General features: G+C 40.4%; 1 protein-coding gene across 3 annotated transcripts in view; it reads left to right on the top strand.

Moving 5' to 3' along the window:
• SLC26A5 (solute carrier family 26 member 5) overlaps positions 1-23882 on the top strand; it is a 40559-nt gene that overhangs the window by 7250 nt on the left and 9427 nt on the right. For all 3 annotated transcript variants that reach the window (XM_072859187.1, XM_072859197.1, XM_072859206.1), the window contains exons 2-11: positions 9637-9850; positions 11618-11757; positions 15007-15117; positions 16228-16409; positions 16937-17101; positions 19159-19311; positions 20569-20651; positions 20746-20893; positions 22618-22731; positions 23047-23124. In XM_072859187.1, the coding sequence (XP_072715288.1) occupies positions 9696-9850; positions 11618-11757; positions 15007-15117; positions 16228-16409; positions 16937-17101; positions 19159-19311; positions 20569-20651; positions 20746-20893; positions 22618-22731; positions 23047-23124 (1329 nt within the window). In that variant the 5' untranslated portion in view covers positions 9637-9695. The remainder of the gene's footprint in view (positions 1-9636; positions 9851-11617; positions 11758-15006; positions 15118-16227; positions 16410-16936; positions 17102-19158; positions 19312-20568; positions 20652-20745; positions 20894-22617; positions 22732-23046; positions 23125-23882) is intronic.

Here is a 23882-nt window from a genome sequence, read left to right as displayed (position 1 = left end):
TTTGGTGTCTGCTTGTTCCACTTTGCCAGAAAAGAGGAACCAGGTGCTGGAGGTCATTGGTGCACTGAGGTCACATGAACTGTAGAAATTATTCTGAGTTAGCTTGGTGTGTATGCATGATCTTGATTTATGTTCTCTCCTCTGATCATCAACTGGAGCTTTACAATGAAGACTGCTCCAACAAAGTTTTTGGCAGTGGATTGCCCGTGGAAAAATGAAGGTAGCTAATGATTACCTGTCTCTGAGGGGGTGTACATCCTTATCAGTTGGCTTAAGCATGACAAAGGGGTTATCGGCCATGGTACCATTCTGATTAACTTATCTGATCCCACTATCACTAGCTACTGCTTTTGGATTTCAAAAGGGGTGAGGATGGCAGATTCAGACCCAAGGTCACTAAAGTCACAAAAAGAAGGAATAAGAATGATCATATTCCCATGGGTTTTCATGGTCACCAACGTGTTTGCACTGGAAACAGAAGCCATCTCTTATCTATATCTGAGAGGGAAGGAGACCAGTGCTCTGCTGCTCAAAGTGTTCCAGGTATTTGTCTTATGTGGAATTGATTAAACAGCTCAGTCGTCATAACAGGTTCCCAAAACATTGTCTTGTTGAAAACAAACATAAGATTGCTGGTTGATAAGAGATACCATTAAGATACTAATGAATTCATTAGTCCATGGAGTAAATCTTTAGAGGCTACAGTATTTTTTGGCACAGAACATGAAATATCAAGTACCCCTTATCAGTTTACATAATCTTTTTTCTATATAGGTCTAATTTGTTACCATTTTCTGAGACAAGGATCTCTGTGCCTCACATGTTGTTATTATTCTCTTTTCAGTGGATAAGATCAGTTTATTAGAGGAAAATATATCATACTGAATCCAACAGCCCAAGGAAGGTGAGGCAGCTGCTGACTATCCATATCCCCAGTTATCATATGATACCCAACCAGTATCAAGGCTGAAGATGTATTCCCAGCAGGCACACACACACAGAACACATATACACAACATATTTACTTATATACCTGGCAAATCACACAGATTAGACAGGCAACACTGACAGCCTCATCCTCCTTCCCTCTCTGGCTAAGCAGGATGGAGGTCCAATAGTGAGAATATATATACATATATGGAGGTATACACACATACACGTTATGTATGTACCAGGTGGATCCCTCCAGCAACTGGGCTCAGACACTCAGTCTCCTGCATCTCAGTCTCCCCAGTTCCTGGCAGCTGGGCGTATGAGCCCTCAAGGCCGTAGCCCCACTCCGTTTGCTGGTACAGACCATCACAAGCACACACACACATGGGTGGCCAGGACTTCCCAGGCCTCAGTAGCTGCCCCTCCCGTGCTCTTACTCTTAGAGATACACGGATGCTTTCACACCCAGAGCTGGCAGGGACTTCCGTGGTCCCATAGCTGAGCCTCCTGTGCTGCTCTGGACTGGTGGAGATGAGCCTTTGATGAGCTGATAGCTCCTGTGATGGACCTGGGCATAGCCCAGCAGGGTATTATCCAGGCTCTCTGTCCTGCCGTTGCCCCTCTGAGTAACTCTGTGGGCGTGCAGAGGAGCTTTTATCACACAACCCAACATGGTTTATGTAGCCATCTTGCCTTTCTATGTGGAGTAGAGTGGAAATTTTGCCTGTCTAAAAGCTGCATAGGAATTCAAGGTCCTGATTTTTATGTTTTGTTTTTTTATTTTTTTCCCAAAGGTTCACTCCTGGAGTGCATTTCTTAGCTTAGGACCTATACAAGGAAAATTCTGTTTGCTTCACAAGTTATTTCTAAATTTGTGAAGCTTTACATGAAGGCTACAAGTCTAAACAATCTATTCATTAGTGGATTTAGTGGAAGTAGTGGAGGAGGAATGAGGACGATAAGCGCAGTCCAAGAAAACTAGGGGAATGCATTCCTTATGACCCCACCCATTTTTACAGCTTTGTGCTTGTTTTAAAAAAACTTCAGTTCCAGCTTCATCTAATTTTATACGTACCACTCAAGGTGATAAGTGGAACGGCATAGGGCACTGGGGAATGAGGCCAGAGAGGAAAGAAATAAATGAGAGAACATGCGGTTCCTAAAATTGCCTCAGTTTTTGTGTCCAGCCTCTTCAGACGGTAGGAACAGACCTTGCAATAACTCTGCTTTTCAGTGTACATTTGGAAGAACATATTTTACATAGAGTGGCAGTATTTCCACCAGCCCTTTGGTTGATGGCAGTCACCTGTATTTGTAAGCTTAAAGATACAAAATACTTCATAGACTTTGCAGTTCATGATCAAACTTGGAATTCCCCAGCACAGATGCGTTTTTCTACTATAATGCTGTACTAGTACTGTCTACCCATGCTTTTCTACTATTTAAAGCAACTCTGTGGTTAGCTACCAGAAGAAAGGTTTTCTGCTGTTTTAAAACAGGCAATTCAATGGATCTGCTACTGATTCCCCCTGTTGCATTAGGTAGTTCAGATGCATTCAGGTTAGATTAACAAGGTTAAGAGCAAAAGTGCCCTATTTTGTAATTATAAGCCTATTAAAGCTGCAATAGTCACACAGTACTCTATTCTTCATGTCTCCAGCTTCTGGGGTTTATTTCCCCCCATAGTCATATTTTGAATCTAAGGAACAGCAGCCAAATCATGATCCTTATACATTTTATGGCAGCATTCTAATTCATATGGACTGGATCAAAAATTATTGTCCTCTACAAGGATCAGTGTAGATGGCTTGACAGCCCTCCTTTATTGTCTAAGATTGGGAAGAGAAAGTACTTAATGATTAGTGGTAGTGTTATAAATTGATGTTTACTTCACTTTTTTTTTAACGCCTTTAATTTTATAATAAAGACATAAGACAGGCCTTTATCAGTCAGATAAAGAATGGCAGCCCTCCTTTATCATCTAAGATTGATAAGAGAAAGTACTTAATTATTAGTGGTAGTGTTATAAATTGATGTTTACTTCACTTTTTTTTTCTTTAACGCCTTCAATTTGATAATAGCAGTAAAGACATAAGACAGGCCTTTATCAGTCAGATAAAGAATCGCCAACTCTTAAGTCTTTTGCATACAGCTTTTAACTACTTCAGCTCAATTATTGTCTGGCTGATAAGATTAATGGCAGTTATAGGTATTTATTTATTATCTTATAGCTTTTTAATTTTATTCTTGCAATGAAGTTCAAAGGTTGTCCAAGAGCAGTATTCCACTATTAATTAAGACTCAGATGCCCAGAGATTGCCTTTTTCTTCCTTTGGCTAAAGGTCTGGGATTTTTCAGAAATCATAGCGGTAAGCTTTGTCTTCATGAAAATGACAGTACCTGCTTTTGCTCTTCCTTGAGCATGCTGGGAGTGAAGGGCAAGGCTGAATTTCCAAGCCTTGGATATCTCTGTTGGTAGTTTGTCATACTGCGATTCGGCAAACACTTGGAGAGACACTTCAATTGGTCACGAAATGCTGCTATTTTGCTACTCTATGGGCAATGCATATCACCTGTTGTAAACACAAGCATCTTAATCCTTGTTCTGTGTGTGCTTTTGCAAAAGAGATGGATGGTATTAAAGACTTTCATCTTTATTGTATTATCTACAGCTTAGTATTCAAAATGATCATCAGAGAATATGGTTATGCAGGGCTGTTAAGGTGAAGGTGATGACATGACACGTCACCTCATTAAGTTTAACAAGGCCAAGTGCAAGGTCCTGCACATGGGTCGAGGCAATCCCAAGCACAACTACAGGCTGGGCGGAGAATGGATTGAGAGCAGCCCTGAGGAGAAGGATTTGGGGGTGTTGGTTGATGAGAAGCTCAACGTGACCTGGCAATGTGCACTTGCAACCCAGAAAGCCAACCGTATCCTGGGCTGCATCAAAAGAAGCGTGGCCAGCAGGTCGAGAGAGGTGATTCTGCCCCCCTACTCCGCTCTGGTGAGACCCCACCTGGAGTACTGCATCCAGCTCTGGAGTCCTCAGCACAGGAAAGACATGGACCTGTTGGAGCAGGTCCAGAGGACGGCCACAAAAATGATTAGAGGGCTGGAGCACTTCTCCTGTGAAGAAAGGCTGAGAGAGTTAGGGTTGTTCAGCCTGGACAACAGAAGGCTCCGGGAAAACCTTATAGCAGCCTTCCAGTACTTGAAGGGGGCCTACAAGAAAGCTGGAGGGGGACATTTTACAAGGGAATGTAGTGATAGGACAAGGGCTAATGGCTTTAAACTGAAAGAGGGTAGATTTAGATTAAAGGAAAAAATTCTTCCCTATGAGGTGGTGAGGCACTGGAACAGGTTGCCCAGAGAAGTTGTGGATGCCCCATCCCTGGAAGTGTTCAAGGCCAGGTTGGATGGGGCTTTGAGCAATCTGGTCTAGTGGAAGGTGTCCCTGACCATGGCAGGGGTGTTGGAACTAGATGATCTTTAAGGTCCTTTCCAACCCAAAACATTCTATGATTCTATGACATGAAATACAGAAAATGATGCATCCAACTATAGTTTTGTGGTATATTTAGGATCTCTTTTAATGGCATGTGATTTGTTCTCATAAAAACATAAAATTTTTGTTCTCACAAAACTCTATAGTTTTGTGGTATATTTAGGATCTCTTTTAATGGCATGTTCAGGTATCTGCTGTGAACCATAGCTAAACACAAGATCCTATCGTATCCTCCCTCAGGTTTACTTTTGTGTTAGATGGTTCTCATGATTCAGTGCAGTATAACTTCCTTGTTCAAACAGAATCAGAAATGCTCAATCTACAGTTTAAAAACCTTCAGACTGAGTAATGGTGAACCTTAGGTTGTGACCTCTGGTAGTATTTCAGACTAACACTTGCCATCATCTGGATAACTGATGTAGAGTTGAGCCCTGTTCAGTTAGTCAAATACATCTGTATCATTTATTTCACCATGACAAACAGAGGCAAGACTGAACTTCTGTTGTTCTGTACATCCTCATAGTAGCTGGAAGAGTCTGGGTGTGTGTACAGAAATGAGAAGGGAACTGGAGATCTTAAGACCTCTCCATGTCTAGATTTACCTTACAAACTTGTGTGGCTCTTCCAAATATTAACCAATCTACTTGAAGCTTAACAAATTTGAATGTGGAAAGTACGTATCCCAGTCAGGACCTGAATTGTTTGGCGTTAGCGGGGGGCTGTTTTGTGTTGCAGTGTCTTTTGGAACAGGAAGAAGGGGTGCATGTTTTTAAAACCTTGGATAGAAATGTTTTTATATTATATTCTCATTTTATTGGAACAGTTTGGCCAAAACCAAGCCTCTGAACTGATTTGGTTTGTGCCTTTTGCATGCAGCTGTAGTTTTTGTTTGTTCTGATTTGTTTGAGTGGGTTTTCTGTTTAAGACTGATTAACATTGCTTCTTAATTGGTAAATGAGGCTGATGTTGCCAGAACACACCAATTAATTACCGGAAAAGATACATTCTATGTGAACAATGATGGAAGGGACCATTATGGAATCACAGAATGGTTGAGGCTTGAAGGGACCTTTGGAGTACAACCCCCCTGCTCAAGCAGGGTCACCTAGATGAGGTTGCTCCAAACCACGTCCAATCAGGTTATGAATATCTCCAAGGATGGAAACTCCACAACCTCTGTGGGCAACCCGTTCCAGTGTTTGATCATGCTTACAGGAATTTTTTTGTCCTTATGTTTAAACAGAGTTTCTTGTATTTCAGTTTGTGCCCATTGCCTATTTACTCTCTGCTGCGTCAGGTATTTATATCCATTGATACGATTTCCTTCCTCCTTCCTCCCCTCTCCAGGCTGAACAATTCCAGCTTTCTCAGCCACTCCTCATATGTCAGGTGCTCCAATTTCTTAATCACCTTTGTGGCCCTTTGCTAGATCCTCTCCAGGATGCCCGTGTCTTTCTTGCACTGGGGAGCCCAGAACCTCCTCCCCCAGCCTGCTGGCTATGCTCTGCCTAACGCAGCCTGGGATGCTGCTGGCCTTCTTTGCCAGAAGGACACATTGCTGGCTTATGTTCAAATTTTTTGTCCACCAGGAACCCACAGGTCTTTTTCTGCACAGCCACTTTCCAGATGATTGAATCCCCAGCGTTTACTGTTGCATGGGGCTATTTCTCCCAGGTGCAGGACTTTGTGTTTCCCTGTGTTGAACTCCATGAGCTTCCTGTCTGCTCATATGTCCAGCCTGTCAAGGTATTTCTGAATGACAGCATAGCCATCTGGTGCATTAACCACTCTCTTCAGTTTTGTATTATCTGCAAGCTTGCAGAAGGTGCACTCTGTCCTATCATCGGGGTCATTAATTAATATATTAAATGATATTGGCCCAAGGTATCAACAGCTGGGGGTACTCCAGAAGTGACTGACCTCCAGCTGGACTTAATGCTGCTAATCACAACCCTTTGAGCCTAGCAGTTCAGCTAGTTTTCTGTCCACCTACCTCACTGTCTGTTTAGCTAACCCATATGTCATCAGCTTGTCTTTGAGGATGCTATGGGAGACAAAGTCTTACAAAGCCTTGAAAAATACAAGATAGAGTGTCACTGATGTTCCCTTTTCCACCAAACTAGTCATCTTATCATAAAAGCCTATTAAGTCGATGAGGCATGATTTTTTTCCCTCATAAATCTGTGCTGACTACTCTCAATCACCTTCTTGTCCTTAACATGTTTGAAAATTATTTCCAGGGTTACTCATTCCATCACCTTCCCAGAGATCAAGGTGTGGCTGACCAGCCTGTAGTTCTCTAGGACCTTCTTCTTACCTGTCTTGAAAGTGGGAGTGACATTGGGTTCCTTCCAGTCCTTAGGAACCTCCCCAGTTGTCATGACCTTTCAAAGATAATTGAGAGTGTCCTTGCAATGACACTGGCCAGCTTCCTCAGTCCTCATGGGTGTCTCCTGTCAGGTCCCATGGACTTGTGTATGTCCAATCTATTTAAATGTTTCCTTACCTGATCCTTTTCCATTGATTTACGTTTTCCTTTCTCCAGACTTCCCCACTGATCTCAGGGGCTGGAATTGCTGAAGGCTGATCTTACCACTAAAGACTGAGGCAAAGCTCATCTTTCACTATGTCCTTTGTCACCTTTTCAATCACTGCTTTCAGTAGAGGGCCCACATTTTCTATAGTCTTGCTTTTGCTGCTGATATACCTGTAGAAGCCCTTCTTGTTGCCATTCATGTCCTTCTCCAGATTCAGCTCCAGGTGGACTTTGGCTTTCCTAACTCTGTCTCTGCATGCTTGAAGTGTCTCTATATTCTTCCTGCGTCATCTGTCCTTGCTGCCGCCTCTCATATGCTTCTTTTTCATATATGAGTTTTGTCAGGAGCTCCTCGTTCATCTACACAGGCCTCCTACCACTCTTGCCTGAATTCCTGTTACTTGGGGTGGACCATTCTTGAGTCTGGAGGAGGTAATCCTTGAAAATCTGCCAACTTTCCTGAACCCTTCTTCTCTTCAGGACCATGTCACATGGGATTCTTCTAAGCAGGTCTCTGAACAGGCCAAAGTCTGCTCTCCTGAAGTCTGGGGTTGTAAGCCTGCTATATGTCTTGTTTCTCTCAGGATCTTGAACTCCACCATCTCATGGTCACTGCAGCCAAGGCTGCCCTCAGGCTTTATATACCTGACCAGTTTTTCCTTTTTCATAAGCATCAGGTCCAGCAGAGGATGTCTCCTTGTCAGCTCCTCCATCACCTGTTGGCAGGAAGCTATCATCACTGCACCTCAGAAGGCTCCTGGATTGCTTGTGCCCTGCTGTGTTGCTCTTCCAGCAGACAGTAGGGTGGTTGAAGTTTCAGTTTCACTGGGCAGAAGTTAATACGCTACGATTCATGGGTAGCTCACTGTCTGTGACAGGGCAAGATGTGAAGTAGGAAGTGGTATTTGTGGGTAGGTAGACATTGACGTGGAAAAAAAATGCTAGATGTTAGTGGCCAAACGTATACCTCAGTATGGACGGCATTGCTGTAAATATGAAATAAGATACATGTGATAATATGGAGGTGAGAAAAAAGCCAGCGGGCTGCTCAGATGGGAATTGCTGGTAGAACAATCCTATTCTAATGTTGACCAGATCAAAATCTGCAGGTAGGGGGAAAAAAATTGTAATGCTGAGAGTTACAATTTGCTAAACAATAACACGAGAAAACAGTTCACAAAATGTCATTGAGGCTTCTCGGTGAATTGATACTATGGAAAGATGTAAAAGAATCTTCAGATGTGTTTCAGGAGTACAAAGGTAACAAGCTCTGATAGTACCCTTGATATGATACTGTTCTTACAAACAAGTTTTAGATGTCTTATTTCATGTGATAAAGCTGAAGTAAATCTTGAATGTGGTGTAAATAAAAATTATAATTTCAGTAAAAATATCCTTTTGTGACTGACTATGTAGGGAAAATGTTGCTTACGAAATAATGAGAACTGAAGAGATGCTAGGCTGTGTTGTCTGTCCTAGGAGATAGAGAACAGAGAGGCCCAAGTGGAAAATTCCAGCACCTTCATCAGACTGAAGGCTTAGGTAGCAATATTAGTATTCTGCTGCTGGGTAGACTGTATTTGCTGAATCAGAACATTGGACCAATCTTGGTTAGCTTTGTCTGAGTGTTTAGGTAGCAATTTGTTTTATTTCTGTGTGGTAACCCTTTTCTAGGAAAGTATTGATGTACAGCTAAAAACTAAACACCTCTGGGTTAGCTCCCTGGGTTGAAGGCAAACACATGCTTAAGTGACTCGCTGGACTTGAGCCCAAGGCCCTTGTTCACAATTATGGCTCTGTTTCCTGTTGCACTCACGTTCTGTCATCAAATGTAGTGCTAGCCAGCATCTCTGCTTAACGGTATAGCAGTCCTGTCATTTTGCTCATAATTTGGAGTTATGTCTCTTGTGCCATATTTCTAGAAGCAGCCAACACGGGGCAAAGGAATTAACAGCGTATCTCCTAAACATGTTAAGATGTTTATGGAACTGAATCAGACAGACGAATAGATGTTTACAAACCTTCTGGCTAGTTTTAAAATTGTGTACGTCTCCTGACTCCTGTTTTAGTGGGCACAGGACTGAGAATAGCAGTAAGTGGCACATCCATCAAAAGAATAACTTTTTGAAAGTAGTGAATTGTTCATCCTTGAGATACTGTCTGGAAAAAGAAGCCTCTGAAACAGAGGAGAAAGGTCGATGGATGCAGGAAGCAACTTGCTATCTGGAAGAAAGAAGTGGCTTTCTCAGTGTTAAAATTGGAGTTCTGTCTTTTGGAGATAGACGTGACAGTTTGTGAGTAAGCAGGAAGTAACTCAGCAATAAAGTAATCTCCCTTTGACACCGACGTTTCCTTTAAAAACTGAGGAAGGAAAATCCAGATAAGCATGAATATAACCTTCCAATTTTGTTTGTGCAATTATTTACAGAGTAATTAATGCAAAAGCTTTCTTCACCTAGGAGAAGCATAAATTAATGGCTTCCATATAGTAAAGATAATGAGTGTGTTTTATTTACTTGCTGCTGTTACAGACTATCTAATTAGTGCTTTTAAACTGCATTCACAGTTCTTGTCTCTAACTTGTCAAAATACATTCTTTGAAAGGAAATGCCAAATCCGAGGTTAAAAAAGTAACCAAACTTATTTTGTCTGCAACCAGGTTTTTCAGTGGAGACTTTGCAACTGTTCTTCCTTGGCTTCTGCTCTGTGAGATCAACTATGGAACATGCTCAAGAACCTGAAGCATGTCTTGAGCAAACCCAGAGGTATTGTGTGGAGAGACCAATATATAACCAAGAGCTCTTGCAAGGATGGCTGCACAGACGAGAGAGAACACCTCAGACTTTAAGGCAGAAGATTGCACATTCTTGTCGGTAGGGTTTTTTGTCTTATCTTTATTTTATTGGTTAGAAATATTCTAATTCTTAATTGATTCATGCACATAGCTGGTAATCTCTTCAAAGAAACCTAAAAGATAAAAGCACTAGTTCTACTTTGATTATTCAGCAAGACTGTGATGAAGTTGTATATGTGTGTTTATATGTTAATATATAACTATTTTAGAAAATGTTGGATAAATTAGTTGAATCGCCTTCAACAAAGTGCAAAGGAAAAATATGCAGCATAGGAATGTGAAGTATTAGTCAAATCATGTCACATGAATTCATATGACCCAGAAAAATATCTGTCCTTTTTATGTGGAAATACTTACGGCCAAATTTGTGTTTCACATGATCCTTTCAAGGAAGAAGAATGGAGATGTATGACAGCTGTGTGGAAATCTCAATTATTAGTCTAATAAGGACTTAATAGAGGCATTCTGTAGCTTTTAACTAACTGCCTTGGAATCTAAGTATCATCTGGTTAGACAGGAAATGTCTTTAACTGTGCAACTCTTGCTCTGTGGTACCAGAAGATAATGAAGAGAAACTTATTCTAGTTAAGTTCTCATTAGCTTTACATTTATCCATGCTTCGTTTGCAGAGTTGATCCAATTTCTTGCTAGAACCTTGTTCTGCAAGACAACAAATGATTTCTGCCTGACCGCTTGTCTGTAAAATATTCCTGTTCACATGATTTGACATTTGGAGATTTGTTTTGGTTAATAGAATGACCATTCTAATGGTAATGGCACCTAATTCCACCTCAAAAAACTTATCTGTCCTGAATAAAAAAATGTGTGGATCAAAATCCTCCTGAGCTATGACTTCTTGTGATTCAGTCTGTTTAATTAAACATGGAGAAGTGTGAATGACTCTAGTTCTTCTCTCACTTGTAGCAATAAGCTTCTTCGCTATGCAACTTAGTCCCATGAGAATTCAGAAATGTTAACAAATCTCTGCAGTTCTCTTGCAGTTCCCCTACACAGAAAAGCATTTATGTGATCCCAGTGCTATATTTTTACCCAAGGTTAAACTTTCTTACCACAGTACAATCAAAGTATGATGCATGGCAGTACTGGATAGAGATATTTGTTTCCTGGCTCTGTTCATTTTTCATGAGTCAGGGTTTCAAAAGATTAATAACTCTGCTAAGGGACACAAGGATCAGTGTTGCTGGCTTCAGTGCCTTTCCTTTCAGGGTAAAGAAGGGTTATGTTCTCAAATAGCCTTAAAGTTAGCCTATCAGTACCAGGGATAGTAACAAGCATTAGTAAAATAATAGTTTTTAAAAAAAAAGCAGCATAATAATATAAAACGTTATAATCAAGAAACCATAAAGCATGCAAATAGTAAATAAAAATAGGAAAAGCATTGCAACGTACTCCGAGTGAAAATTGCTATCAGAAATCAAGTTATCCTCAAGGGATGGTTACTAGGAATGATCTCAGCAAAGTGTTGTGTGACTGCTCAATTGTGCATGGACTTCAACAGTTTTACTTCCCACTGACCTCCAGCCTCACAAGACTGTGATTCTCTTCTCCAGTTCCATATGGTTTGTAAACAGCAACCAACGTGTGATAAAGGGCTAAATTAACTGGAGCCGTAGTTGTTTGTGCTTAAGCTTTGTCCAGAAATTACTGTCATCAGGGGTCTGAGCCTGCCTTTAATGGAGCTGTTTCCCTGCATAGGGATAAAAGACAATTTTTTCGACCCGTTTGTTCCCTGCTAATGTCTAACTTTTGTGCATTGTATTTTCAGTTGTTCTTCCAAGAAAGCCAAGTCTCATCTTTACAGTTTCTTACCAATTTTAAAATGGCTTCCCCGTTACCCAGTGAAGGAATACTTATTAGGAGACATTATCTCAGGTATAAGCACAGGGGTTATGCAGCTTCCTCAAGGTGAGTATCTCTCTGGATTTATTTATCCTCTTCTTTGCTTTTTCTGTGTGTACTTTTATGGTAGTGCTTGCCTTCCTGAACAGGTGCTTGTGAGAATAGGATGTGTATTTCAGATGTGTGTATGAAGATCAGTACAGCATTCTGCACACCAGCCCATAATGATGACTCCCTTAAAACTGCAAGTCAGTGATACGCAGCAAACTCTGAAAGAAGCTTACCTCTCTGATCAGTACCAAGAGCTCTTGATGACAGAACAACTTTTCACAGTTTAAGTGCATGTCTAAACCTTTGCTGAATGTACCCATTTATTTTCTGATCTCATCATCCTGAAAATTGTAGCAAATTCCCTACAGAGGGTAGCAGCATCTAATAGACGTATAGACATAATGTTTCAGGAGAGCAACTGTTGCAAAGTAACCAAACTAAATTCAACCAGAGAAGAACGTGCAGGAAATCAGGCTGGTCACTCTTTCTCTTATGGCTAGAAGTCACCAGTTTAAGCTGGAACCATAGTAGTGGGCAATGATTTACATGGTGGAAATAAATCAAAAGTATCTTCTATAACAAGACTGCAAATCTGTGGAATTTCTATTAAATTACTTGGAAGTTTCACCCCAAGTGGAGCCTGGTCCTGAAGCAGAAGCAGGCTCTGTGCAAGATGAAGAGTAAGCCAGTGTTCACAGTTCTGTTCAGCTTTTGGTGACTGAACCACTGGAATCTTTTGTTCAGCCTGACACCTTACTGTCCTCAGTTTCAGAACTGCCATGGGGTTATAAAGTGACAGCATTTTTACAGCAGTATCATTATGGGGTGCCATCACTGCTCTGGGAATGGCAGCTTCATGACAGCTGCCACAGTCCCAGTAGATTTCCCCAGGAGGTCTTGGAGTAGAGGGAATTCTTGAATTTGTGCAGAGCCCAGTCCAGAGGAGTCCTCATGCTAAGGGTAATGTAATTAAGCATATATAAGTTTACTTGCATTTTGGCTTATTTCATATTTCCACCTCACTCATTCTACTTTAGGCTGAGGCAAGTCTGAAGAATTAATTTGTAAATCCAAGAAGCCTATACTTTAATAGGTGGTAACCCGTTAAAGCAATGGAATATCCTAACTTAGTCTTAGACTTCTTTATTTCTGTAGCTTCCCAGTTTTGTGCAATTTTTTATAATTAAGGATATTTTTTCTTACACAAATGTAAACATCAACTTAATCTTAAACTGATAAGTAATGTGGTTAACTGTCAGGCAAATCTGTCATATACTAGACACAAACATTACCAGTTGTATACTGAAACACAGTTTATGTGATGACCAGATAAGGACACTAGAATTCAAGTGGTCAGCAGTGAACTTTATACTTAACTTTGTGACTTTTTTTTAAACTAAACATTATTATTTCCTTCGGTGACTGCAGACATGCCCTTAAACTGCTCCTAATCTTTCCCTTTCTAAAAAGACAAAAGTTAAACTCTTATTTTTCTGGAATGGATGCAATTATAGCAAGCAGGAGTTCAAAGAAGCCTGGAAATAATTCCAGGAAGAACTACAATGACCAAGGTGTTTAAGCTATGAACTCCTGTCATGTCAACATCTCTTTATTTCCTTGGCACAGACAGCCTTTAAAAACGCCAGTACAAATGAAAAGGAATAAAAGGGTGTTCAGATCAGGAAGTTCACACAGACCCACCCTCCCTGTTTTGAAACCGCTGGTTTTCAGTTCTGGTCACTTGTACTGTTAAGTTCATCACCATATTAAAGGCCAGGCTGTTACAGTACAGGGTGTTCTGCTGATACTCTTGGCATGAGAGGTAGCCCCTGGGGCAGAGAATATATGTGGGGTGAGTTTCAGAAGTACTTAATGAAAAGCTCATTGCTGCAACAGAATAAATGGTATCATCAGTCCAGTTCTGATAGGAATATGAATTCTTGGTTAGGACTCAGACATTGCTTAGGGCATGAGCAAGGCCATGTGAGCTATTACACTGCGCAAGAGTCTTGGATGACACAGAAGATCCCTTCCTGTTTTTGTTCTTTCGTTGTAACCTGATGCTTTGTCTCTCAATTTAAAAATAAATTAATAGGGAGAGGTGTTTTCAACTGTCACCAGCTCTCCATGGTGGGTGAACCATTGCTTCATCTTGTAATTTGCACTGGGTTGTTGAGCTTTTCAGTCCTGACTTGGACCAGTCTGCCCAAGTGTGGTAAGAACACACAGCCTCCTTAGGTGTCAAGGTGTCATGAGTCTGCAGTTGCAAAGGTGAAGTGGAGAACCAAGCCAAGCCAGGGTACAGTGTTTTCTTCTCGAGGCCCCTTTGTTCCGTTCTGGTGTCTAACTCTCATGAACGCAAGCCATGTAGAACTACTGATTTTGCTGGAACTGCTTGGGGAAGTTACACACCATATAATGTGGTGCACAGATTTGCTTGTGAGCCTGATCCCGTGATAAGCACACGCTCAGTCACGCAGAGGAGCACCATGGGAGGTGTCCCTCCCTGGCGTCCCTTAGAGCTATTCCCCCACAGCTCCATTGCCGTGCTTGCCAGTCCCCCCTACAAATCGGAATGGTGTGGAATGCACTTCCACTGCATGGAACTGGACAGGGCTTAATAACAAAAAGGACTTCATTTTTGGGAATAACACCAGACTGTATAAGGCCTATGATCTTACAGATTGTAAACAATGATTCTCTGCTTATTTTACATTTTGGAGCATGTTTTGCGGAAACATAAACTGTTACATCATCCCACTTGTTCTGGGGTGAGGGAGGAGGGAAGTGTTTAATCAGTCATAGATTACCATGAAGACCATGTCTGATGAGAAAAGGAGGAGAAAAAAACCAAACGTATCCCCCTGGTTATGGGGTTTTGGGTGTTTCAAATTACATTATTTGACAGATGAAAACAAAAATAACAAAGTTTGTTGGCTATTAAGAAGTACTTCCAGCCACAAAGGCAAAACAGCGAGTGCACAGGTGCTCAGATGTACACACAAACACACACGCACACAACTGCAGTGCCTGTAATTAGAGACTTCTGGTTTCCTGACTCAAACCATCAGGTTTCTAGGCACTGCCCTACAGTATTATACATATTAAAGAGTATTCCCTGCAAGACTTCTTGTTTTTTAAACCTGTGATGTGTCACTAGATTTCCTATTAGGTGAGTTCAGTTTTAGTAGGCTTAAATCCTTTTGCTTCAGATGGTTTCTTTTTGTTGTTTGCCTAACATACATATTTGTGTCTTTTTTCTAGGTTTAGCCTATGCTTTGCTGGCAGCTGTTCCCCCAGTATTTGGCCTATATTCTTCATTTTATCCTGTCTTTCTATATACTTTTTTTGGAACCTCCAAGCACATATCAATAGGTATATCTGTATGGATAACTGAAAGTCTGTGTGTGTGCGTGTGTTTAATAAAGTTGTAAAAAATAAAATTGGAGAAATAGAAAGTTTAGTTGTTTTCCATAAACTCAAATTTAAGTGAATAGGAGAAACACAAATGTGTAAAACATCAGCAGTATTTTTAATTGTTAATTTATCCATCCTACTTAGGAAGGAATACAAGAGCATCTTTTATTGGATTAGATCCAGAAATGTGTGCTGTGAACTCCTGAACTATAATTTCATCGCTACAGTCAACTGTCTGTGGGGCCAGGATGAATCTTTAATTTGCATAATAGAAACTGAGATAGTGTCATGGTTTAAACCCAGTCAGCAACTAAGCACCACACAGCCACTCGCTCACCCTCCCCCCGCTCCCTGCGGTGGGATGGGGGAGAGAATCAGGAAAAAAAAACCTAAAACCCATGGGTTGAGATAAAGACAGTTTAATAGGACAACAGAGGAAGAGGAAATAATAATAATAACAATGATAAAAGAATGTACAAAACAGGTGATGCACAATGGAATTGCTCACCACCCACTGACCGATGCCCAGCCCATCCCCAAGCAGCGATTGCTGCTCCCCAGCCAACTCCCCCCAGTTTCTATACTGAGCATGATGCCATATGGTATGGAATAGCCCTTTGGCCAGTTTGGGTCAGCTGTCCTGGCTGTGCCCCCTCCCAGCTTCTTGTGCACCTGGCAGAGCAGGGGAAGCCAAAAAGGCCTTGACTGGTGTAAGCACTACTTAGCAACAACTGAAACATCAGTGTGTTACCACATTATTCTCATACTACATCCAAAACACAGCACTATACCAGCTACTAGGAAGAAAATTAACTCTATATCCCAGCTGAAACCAGGACAGATAGAAAAAAATGATGGTGTTTACTTACTGTAGAGGTGTATGTTCACCATCTAACTAGCTTTAATGGTGCTGAGTACTGGAGCAGATTTTGGGACTAAAAAATACAATATTTAGGTAGAAAACTCTATTATAGTTGAATTACACACATCTCTTCATAAGAAGCACCTTCCTAAAAGAAAAACCCACCAGGATTTTAACCAATTATTTTCTTCTCCCTCTTATTTCAGGTACCTTTGCTGTAATTAGTATGATGGTTGGTGGTGTTGCTGTGAGACAAGTGCCTGATGAAATGATTTCTGTAGGCTATAATTCTACTAATGTTACAGATTCCCTTGAATATTACCATCCTAGGGATGCCAAGAGGGTACAGGTAGCTGTGACTCTCGCCTTTCTTTCAGGAATTATCCAGGTATGTGCTTGCAGTTTGCTGTAAGGGCAAGTTCAGATGCTGCTGCTAGACTTGCAGTTGCAAGGGGTGCTGGTCATGGTGGATCCCCTGTCAATACACTTGTGCTTCAGCACTGCACTGTGTAGAATACAGGCTGCTTTGTGGCAGCTACGTAACAGAAGCGGGGAGGGATGCATTGGAGGCAAGCGTCTGGCATCTTGGCTTGACTGGGAAAAATGGGACCTCCCCCCTTTCATTTTTTCCTATCCCAATCGAAGAACTCAACCTGATGTTCTCTAATCTGTCCATAAATGCATACAAACGCATATGTTTACCCATATCCCCCATTGCACCTGCCAGTGGCATGGAAGATTTGGTGCATTGATGGCTGCTTACTGAACTGTGGCTTTAGAAAGGCCAAGTTCAGGTTTGCCTGATCTGGCTTGGACATCGATGTAAGAAGAGGTGTCCTGTGGCCTGTCTGCTATATAGTGCTGATGTTCAGGCTACAGCGGAGTCACGTGGTTAATATTTCTCTTCTTCATTAGTTGTGCTTAGGTCTCCTTCGATTTGGATTTGTAGCCATCTATCTAACGGAGCCTCTGGTGCGAGGATTTACTACTGCTGCTGCAGTTCATGTTTTTACTTCTCAATTAAAGTATCTCCTTGGCATTAAGACTAACCGATACAGTGGACCCCTCTCAGTTGTATATGTGAGTAACTACATTTACTAAACATGCAAATTCTGCATTGTCTGGATCTAGTACCTAAGCCTTTTCCTGTTTTTTTTATTATTTTGGCACCAAGTAGAATAATGCTTCAGTATTCAAAACTGGGTAAGAGGTCTTTAAGTGCCATAGCAATATATGAGCATCTTAAAGTGCAGCTTGGGTGTGACTTGATAGAACAGCATGGTCTGAGATGGGCAGATCTTAGGATTCTGCTAAATGTAGTTTTGTAACATGAACAGATAATGTTCACTGAAGCAAGTCTCTTGTACATCGTGGGAAAGTGTGCTACTAAAATGCTTCACTGTAGACCAGACATGTTTTGCAAAGCTAGGAAATATTATTCTCGGAACCTTGCCCAGTCTGTATTTCTTTAATTTCACACACAATTTGTGATGGGATTATTCTTCCTGTCCTGTTTGTAAGCTGTTTTGTAGTGTCATTGGACACAACGTGTTGTGTCATCATAAATGTACCTGTTCTTTAGAGTAGTGGGAAAAACTATCTTGAAATAAGGACCCTCAGTGTAAAACATTGCTATTTATCAAAGACCCTAAGCATTAAAACTGATTCTTCAGAGCATGTAGGGATCCAGTATTTGACATAGCTCATAGCCTAATCTTTCACTCACCTTCTGTCTAACACATAGTGATGTGAGAGGACAGAAGAAAAACCATGCAGTGTAAAGCTGTGATTTGATTAGTATGACTTAAGTAAAACCAAAAGCTCTTGTTCACTTGAATTTAAAATTGACAGTTGTGGTCTGAAAAAAATGTAATGGCTCCCATGCAGCAAATTATTTGTTTAAAGGGACATTTCTAATTGAAATCACAACCAAAGCTTTTAAGTTTTTACAAGCATTACTTTTCTTGCTGTTATGAACAAGCAGAGTTGAAATGCATCTGAATCTGATTTGCCTGCCAGTCTAGGAAGCCCCAAGTTGTTATCACAAAATCAACATTCTGATTTTGCAGACAAGAACTCCTGAGTGGAAGAATAGGGAAGATCTCAGATATCTGTGAAAACCCAAGCTTTTGAGCAGATTGATGGCTCAGCAATAACGAAGCTTCAGGATTTCGACTACATGGAGGCTATAGAAAATACTCTGTGGGACTCTTTCTTGTATATTTGTGTAGATATAACAAACCTTTCAGAAACAGGGCTGCACTAATGATTAATTCCGAAATTTGCTGTTTAGTTCACTAATCTGGAAATCAGATAAACTAACTGCCAAACAAATAGGAGGGAAAGTATACATTCAAGATGTCCTGGTAGTACATCTTGAATGTATAATATCCTGATAGTTGCTGTCATTTTCCTTCTGTCTAAAGAAGGGTATGTACATCTTCTTTCAAAGACCTCTCCAGAGGTCATTTATTTATTTTTATTTTTTTAAATGCAGTGGAAGAAGGAGGAGTAATTGGTAGGGGAATCATTTACCTTCTAGCAACTTGTGTGTTCCAGCAAGCTTTCTTTCCTAACAACCTTTTTTAATAGTGTTTTCAACTAAAAGATATTTGGAATAATGGCCAGTTCAGCAGTGTTGCAAGGTCACTGTTATTTAATCATATTGCTATGGTAACCTCAATGGTTGTATCAGCAGCTTTATCGTTTTAGAATGCTTTATGCAGCTCTAAGTAGATGTGACTTGCCAAAGAATATTTGAAGGTATTAGAAGGAGTTTGCATTTATCACTTTCAGGTAGCTGCCAGTATGAAATATGTGTGAAAATGCTGAGGATAAGAGATGTGGTTTGGTTTAGACTTTTCTCTGCTATGATAGTTTTTTCTCCAAATTTTTGCCGCATTTGAGGAAGACTGATATTGTAAATGATTGCAAGTGCATCTCCCTCACTGAGATACTCTGAACTTCTGTGTTTTGTGGGAACAATGGGGATTTTGGTGAGGCACTGATTCACTGTGGTTATAAATGCAGAATAAAAACACAGCTGAACAGCAGTGTATAATTAGCTCTTTTGTGGCAAATGTCCATGAAGATTATATTTTCTTAGGAATAATTATGATAATTCTGTTGTGTTACAGAGCATAGGTGCCGTGCTTTCAAAAATAACAACGACCAATATTGCTGCATTGATTGTTGGATTAATATGCATTGTTCTGTTGTTGATTGGCAAGGAAATCAATGTCCGGTTTAAGAAGAAGCTCCCAGTTCCTATTCCGATGGAGATCATTGTGGTAAGCCAGTTGTGAAATTCTATAGCTAAATTATATAACTATTCTAAAGCTGTAGAAACTATCTCATTTTCTGTCAAGTCTTACTGAGCTTTAGAGTAACTTCTGTTGAACATAATTCATTTGAGCCTTAATCCAGTTGAAGGTTTGGATACTCATAAGGTTAGGGACTGACGTGCCCAAGTTTTACAAGTAAAGTCCCAAAGAAGAATTGAAAACCCAGTTAAACGCCCACAGTCCCATATGGCAATGGGTAGGTAGAGATTTGTTGTAAAACGCACTCTACCCTGGAGTTTTGGCACCTGAATGATTCTTTGTGAGACATGCCTCTGAGTGGCATTTCTCACTTGGAGTCCAAGAGCTCAGAACCCCCTCCTGAAGAAAGGTGCTTACAGATGCCCATTTCAGAGGTTCTGCAGGGCTTGCTTGCTTTGTAAAATGCGGTGGTAGAAAGAAGAGCAGGAACCAGTGGGACTTAACTTTCCTTTCTCTGTTTCTGAGACTGATAACTGACTGCAGCATTGATTCTCTTTCGAATGACTACTCTAAAATACATGGATAAAGCAGACTATCTTAATATATACAAAGCCCACATCTCAGATAACCTTTCACCTTTAAAAGTGGTTAGACTTAAAAATGAGTTCTTGGATAACTAGAGCTCTCAAACAACCTGCACAAAATCAGAGCCGAGAAAGGGAATAACTAAAGGTACGGGTACAATATAGATAGAAGGAACAAAGAAAAGGGATGCTGTTGAGAGATGATGGAGGTGGTGTAATAGGGTATTTGATAGTAAGGCAATAGCAAAGCTATTACAATTGCTATTACACCTGTTCCTTTCACTGCTGCTGCACCAGTTCTGTTTACAGATAGCATGCAGGTTATGCACGTGAAAATATGGCAGTGCGGACGTCCTTGGCTTGTCCATGCATTTAATTTCCCAATACACTATTCTGCCTGAGCTTGGCTCAGGCAAAGGGGATTTGAGTGATTCAGATCATACCATAGCATATTCCATTTAACTGTTTCCAAGAAAACTTTATAAAAACTTTATAAAATAAAATGGGGGTTGAACATGATGGAGAGAAAATCATGATACTTCCTCCTTTTTATCTGCTTCTTTACCCCCTAACTCTTAGAAAACGGGTTGACAAATAAATGTAATCCCTTGTGTGTATTATTTATAATCAGCTAACTAGTTCTTCAGGTGGCTTTGTCTCTTTCTAGCTGATGTTTACAAACATGTTTGTGGATTTTTAGGTAATTATTGGCACAGGAGTTTCAGCTGGAATGAATCTGAATGAGTTATACAGAGTGGATGTTGTTGGGAATATTCCTCAAGGGTAGGGATGATATATTCTTATTCAAACTGTACCTTTTCCATATGGCATGTAGCTTTTATTATAGTAATTTGTAAATATTTGTTTCATCTCCAAGGTTACGTGCACCAGCAGTTCCTGACATTCAGCTTATCCCAGAAATATTTGTGGATGCAATAGCAATAGCAATAGTTGGATTTTCAATGGCTGTATCAATGGCCAAGATCTTTGCCCTTAAACATGGTTACACCATTGATGGGAATCAGGTAAAAGTATTGGGGTTGCTTTGTTGAAAATTCTCAATAGCACCTTTGTTACATTGTTAAAGTAGAATGGGATATTGGACAAAAATTAGTTTTTCTTTCATAGTGGAATCAGGTCAAGTTTTTGACAGCCTACAAATTTAAATGCCAGGAATTATTTTAAGTTCTTCTGGCTGTGTTTTAATAACCAGTTTCACTTTTAGCTTTGTTTTGGGAAACTTGCTTCTGTTAGACTTGGACATATGCATGAATATTAATTGTTGGGACAGACATTACTTAGCCTACTGTCCTGATGGGCAGCTACTTTATCTCTGCTTTCTGTAATAGAGCAAAGCATAGAGTTCCCATGTGATAAATACAATGCCTTATGTGACAAAGAACTATTATCTAAGGTTTAGAAATTCCAATTATGTTTTATAGTTTCTCTTTATTCCCACCCATTGCAAATAGGCAGCTCGTCATTTTCTGGGGCAGCAATTGGCCCTGTCCATAGTTAGCATTCTGATCATTATTTGAGTGATAAAGGCTGTGGTTAGGGACTCTCTAAAACTAAAACGAGATGTCATCCTCACCTACTCTGTCCTTCCTGTGCAATTCAGAATCAATATTGCAATTGGATTATTGGTTGATATCATTGTGGTGTCAAGGGAGACAGAGAGTTCATATGCTGTAACTCATTTCCTAGCTGTTCCCCTTCTCAAAATGGTTGTCTTCCTCTGAGAGTGTTTAAATGACTTTTATCTACAGTTTTACATCTAGTCAGATGACTCTTATCCTTCATATCATTGTTTTCTGTTACCCAAAGAGAGAAGAGCTACACGCAGCTACAAATCTGTAGCTGCATGAATGGAATCAGCGCTATTTACATTAGTTAAAGTAATCATCACTGACCTGAGTTAAGCATCTAGATCTTTTTCCTCAGGAGGTGCCAGATGCTACTTCACCTGGATGTTAAACTATAGAACTCCTTGTCACCTGATGCAGTGCACGCTGAGTGTTTAAATAAATAAAAAAAGGATTGTACAAATGCAAAGAGAAGAACTCATTGAGAACTATTGAGAACATATAACTCAAATCACCTCAGTTACAAATAGTGGGATGCAGAGTAATCTGGGGAGGCCTCGTTACAAGTAAATACTTTCTTAGGTGTCAGAAACACAGTACTGAGGTAGATGGAGCTCTGATCTCGCTCATGATAACAGCTCTCGTGGGATCTTCCTGATGAAACAGTGGACATATGTTATTTTTTTCATGTACAGCAATGGATTAGTACCCACAGGAACACAGCCAAGGCTGCTCTTGGTTCTAATAGTATTAAACAGATAGTTTAGAGTGGGAAGCAAAGAACAGCGTTTGTATGAGAAACCATTTTCTGTGTATATTCAGCATTAAGATTCAAGTTACCCCCAAGCTGAAGAAATCCTCAAAACAAGCAATGGTGTCATTCATTTTAGTTTTCAGTGTGACTCATTACAGTAACATTTAAGGATGGGAAATGTCTTGAACACTTCATCAGATACTTTATTTAACAGATGATTTAACATGCATCAGCTTGCGTGTGTGTGAGAACCACAAGTATAAGCTACAATAAGGTTGCTTATTCTCTACAATAAGGTTGCTAGAAAGCACTGTAAATAAGATGTGGTTATTAATATGTATGGATAGCTCCAGCTTTGTACAGTTGCTAGGTATAACTGCCTTTTGTTTTGCTCTATTGTTTAATGCAGGAACTTATTGCCTTGGGAATATGCAACTCTGTGGGGTCATTTTTCCAAAGCTTTTCAATCACTTGCTCAATGTCTCGGAGTCTTGTTCAGGAAAGCACCGGTGGGAAAACTCAGGTATGTAAACTCTGATTTTGAGCCAAACAAAGTATGCTTTTTGGAGCTCCAAAGCTAAAGTCTGAAGCTTCACTAGATTGCCAGATTTCTCTGCCTGGGCCAGAAGGAATAACGAGTTTCCCATGTTTAAATCCAGGTTGGGCCAGCATAGCAGGCTGCACGACAGTCAAAATGGATGAACTGAGTGGGAGGGATCAAAAGCCACTTGAACAACTAGCCTTGTGGAAAGCACGAGAGGGGTTAGCTGATCAGTAATGTTGCCCTTTGGGGACACTTCTTAATACTCTGACATCTTTTCTTGCTTCTTTTGTTCAGATTGCAGGTGCACTCTCTTCAGTTATGGTTCTGTTGGTAATTGTGGCTATTGGATACCTCTTTGAACCACTTCCACAGGTAAGGGAGTTTTGCCTGTTAGGCGTTGCATTGTCAGTAAGCAGAGGCCAGCGAGTATTGCTTAAAACAGAGATTGTGGGATAATTACTAAGCAAACACAGTTAGGCCTTGATCCTGAAAACTTTAAATTTTGCATGCATTTTTGCTGTAAGTTAGACTAGAAATTAACAATATTTTGAAGGATCCAGCATGCTTTTTTTGTTGTTGTTTTTAATATTGGACATTCTGGACTCTGTCTTTAGAACATTAAAATGATACCTTCAAACAGTTCCTCTTTGCAGCATAGGAATTCTGGGAAGAGGTTAAAAAGTTACTTTCTTTTAAAGTAACAGCTCAGCTGGGAAAGGGCTGGGGCTAGGTGGTGGCTCAGCAGAATGAGTTGGTTTTGCTGCAGTTTTACTTATTTGTATAAAAATATATTTCCGTGAATAAATATATTCTCACTTAAAAAGAAAAAAAGCTTGGTTCTGGGGCGTGCATAGGATCATATGCAATTCCTGGCATTTTTTTTATACGAGATGTAGCTTGGGTTACACCTATATGACACTTCAGGAAATGTTGCAGTATATTGTAGAGAAACTTGAATTTGAGATTATAGCCTAGCTGCTTCAGGCACTACAGGCACTATAATTGCATGGAGCTGAGGAATACGTGATTTCTCATGCCAGGAAAGGGTAAATCAAACAGTACTGACTCTGGCTTGCCATTTCTGCAGCTCCAGTAAAAGCATATCTCCACTGAACTACTTGAAAAGTTGT

Source organism: Ciconia boyciana, chromosome 1 (genome assembly GCF_034638445.1).
Source record: "Ciconia boyciana chromosome 1, ASM3463844v1, whole genome shotgun sequence".
Lineage (NCBI taxonomy): Eukaryota > Metazoa > Chordata > Aves > Ciconiiformes > Ciconiidae > Ciconia > Ciconia boyciana.
Note: the sequence above shows the minus strand (reverse complement) of the source record. Positions and strands in the feature narration are given on the sequence as shown.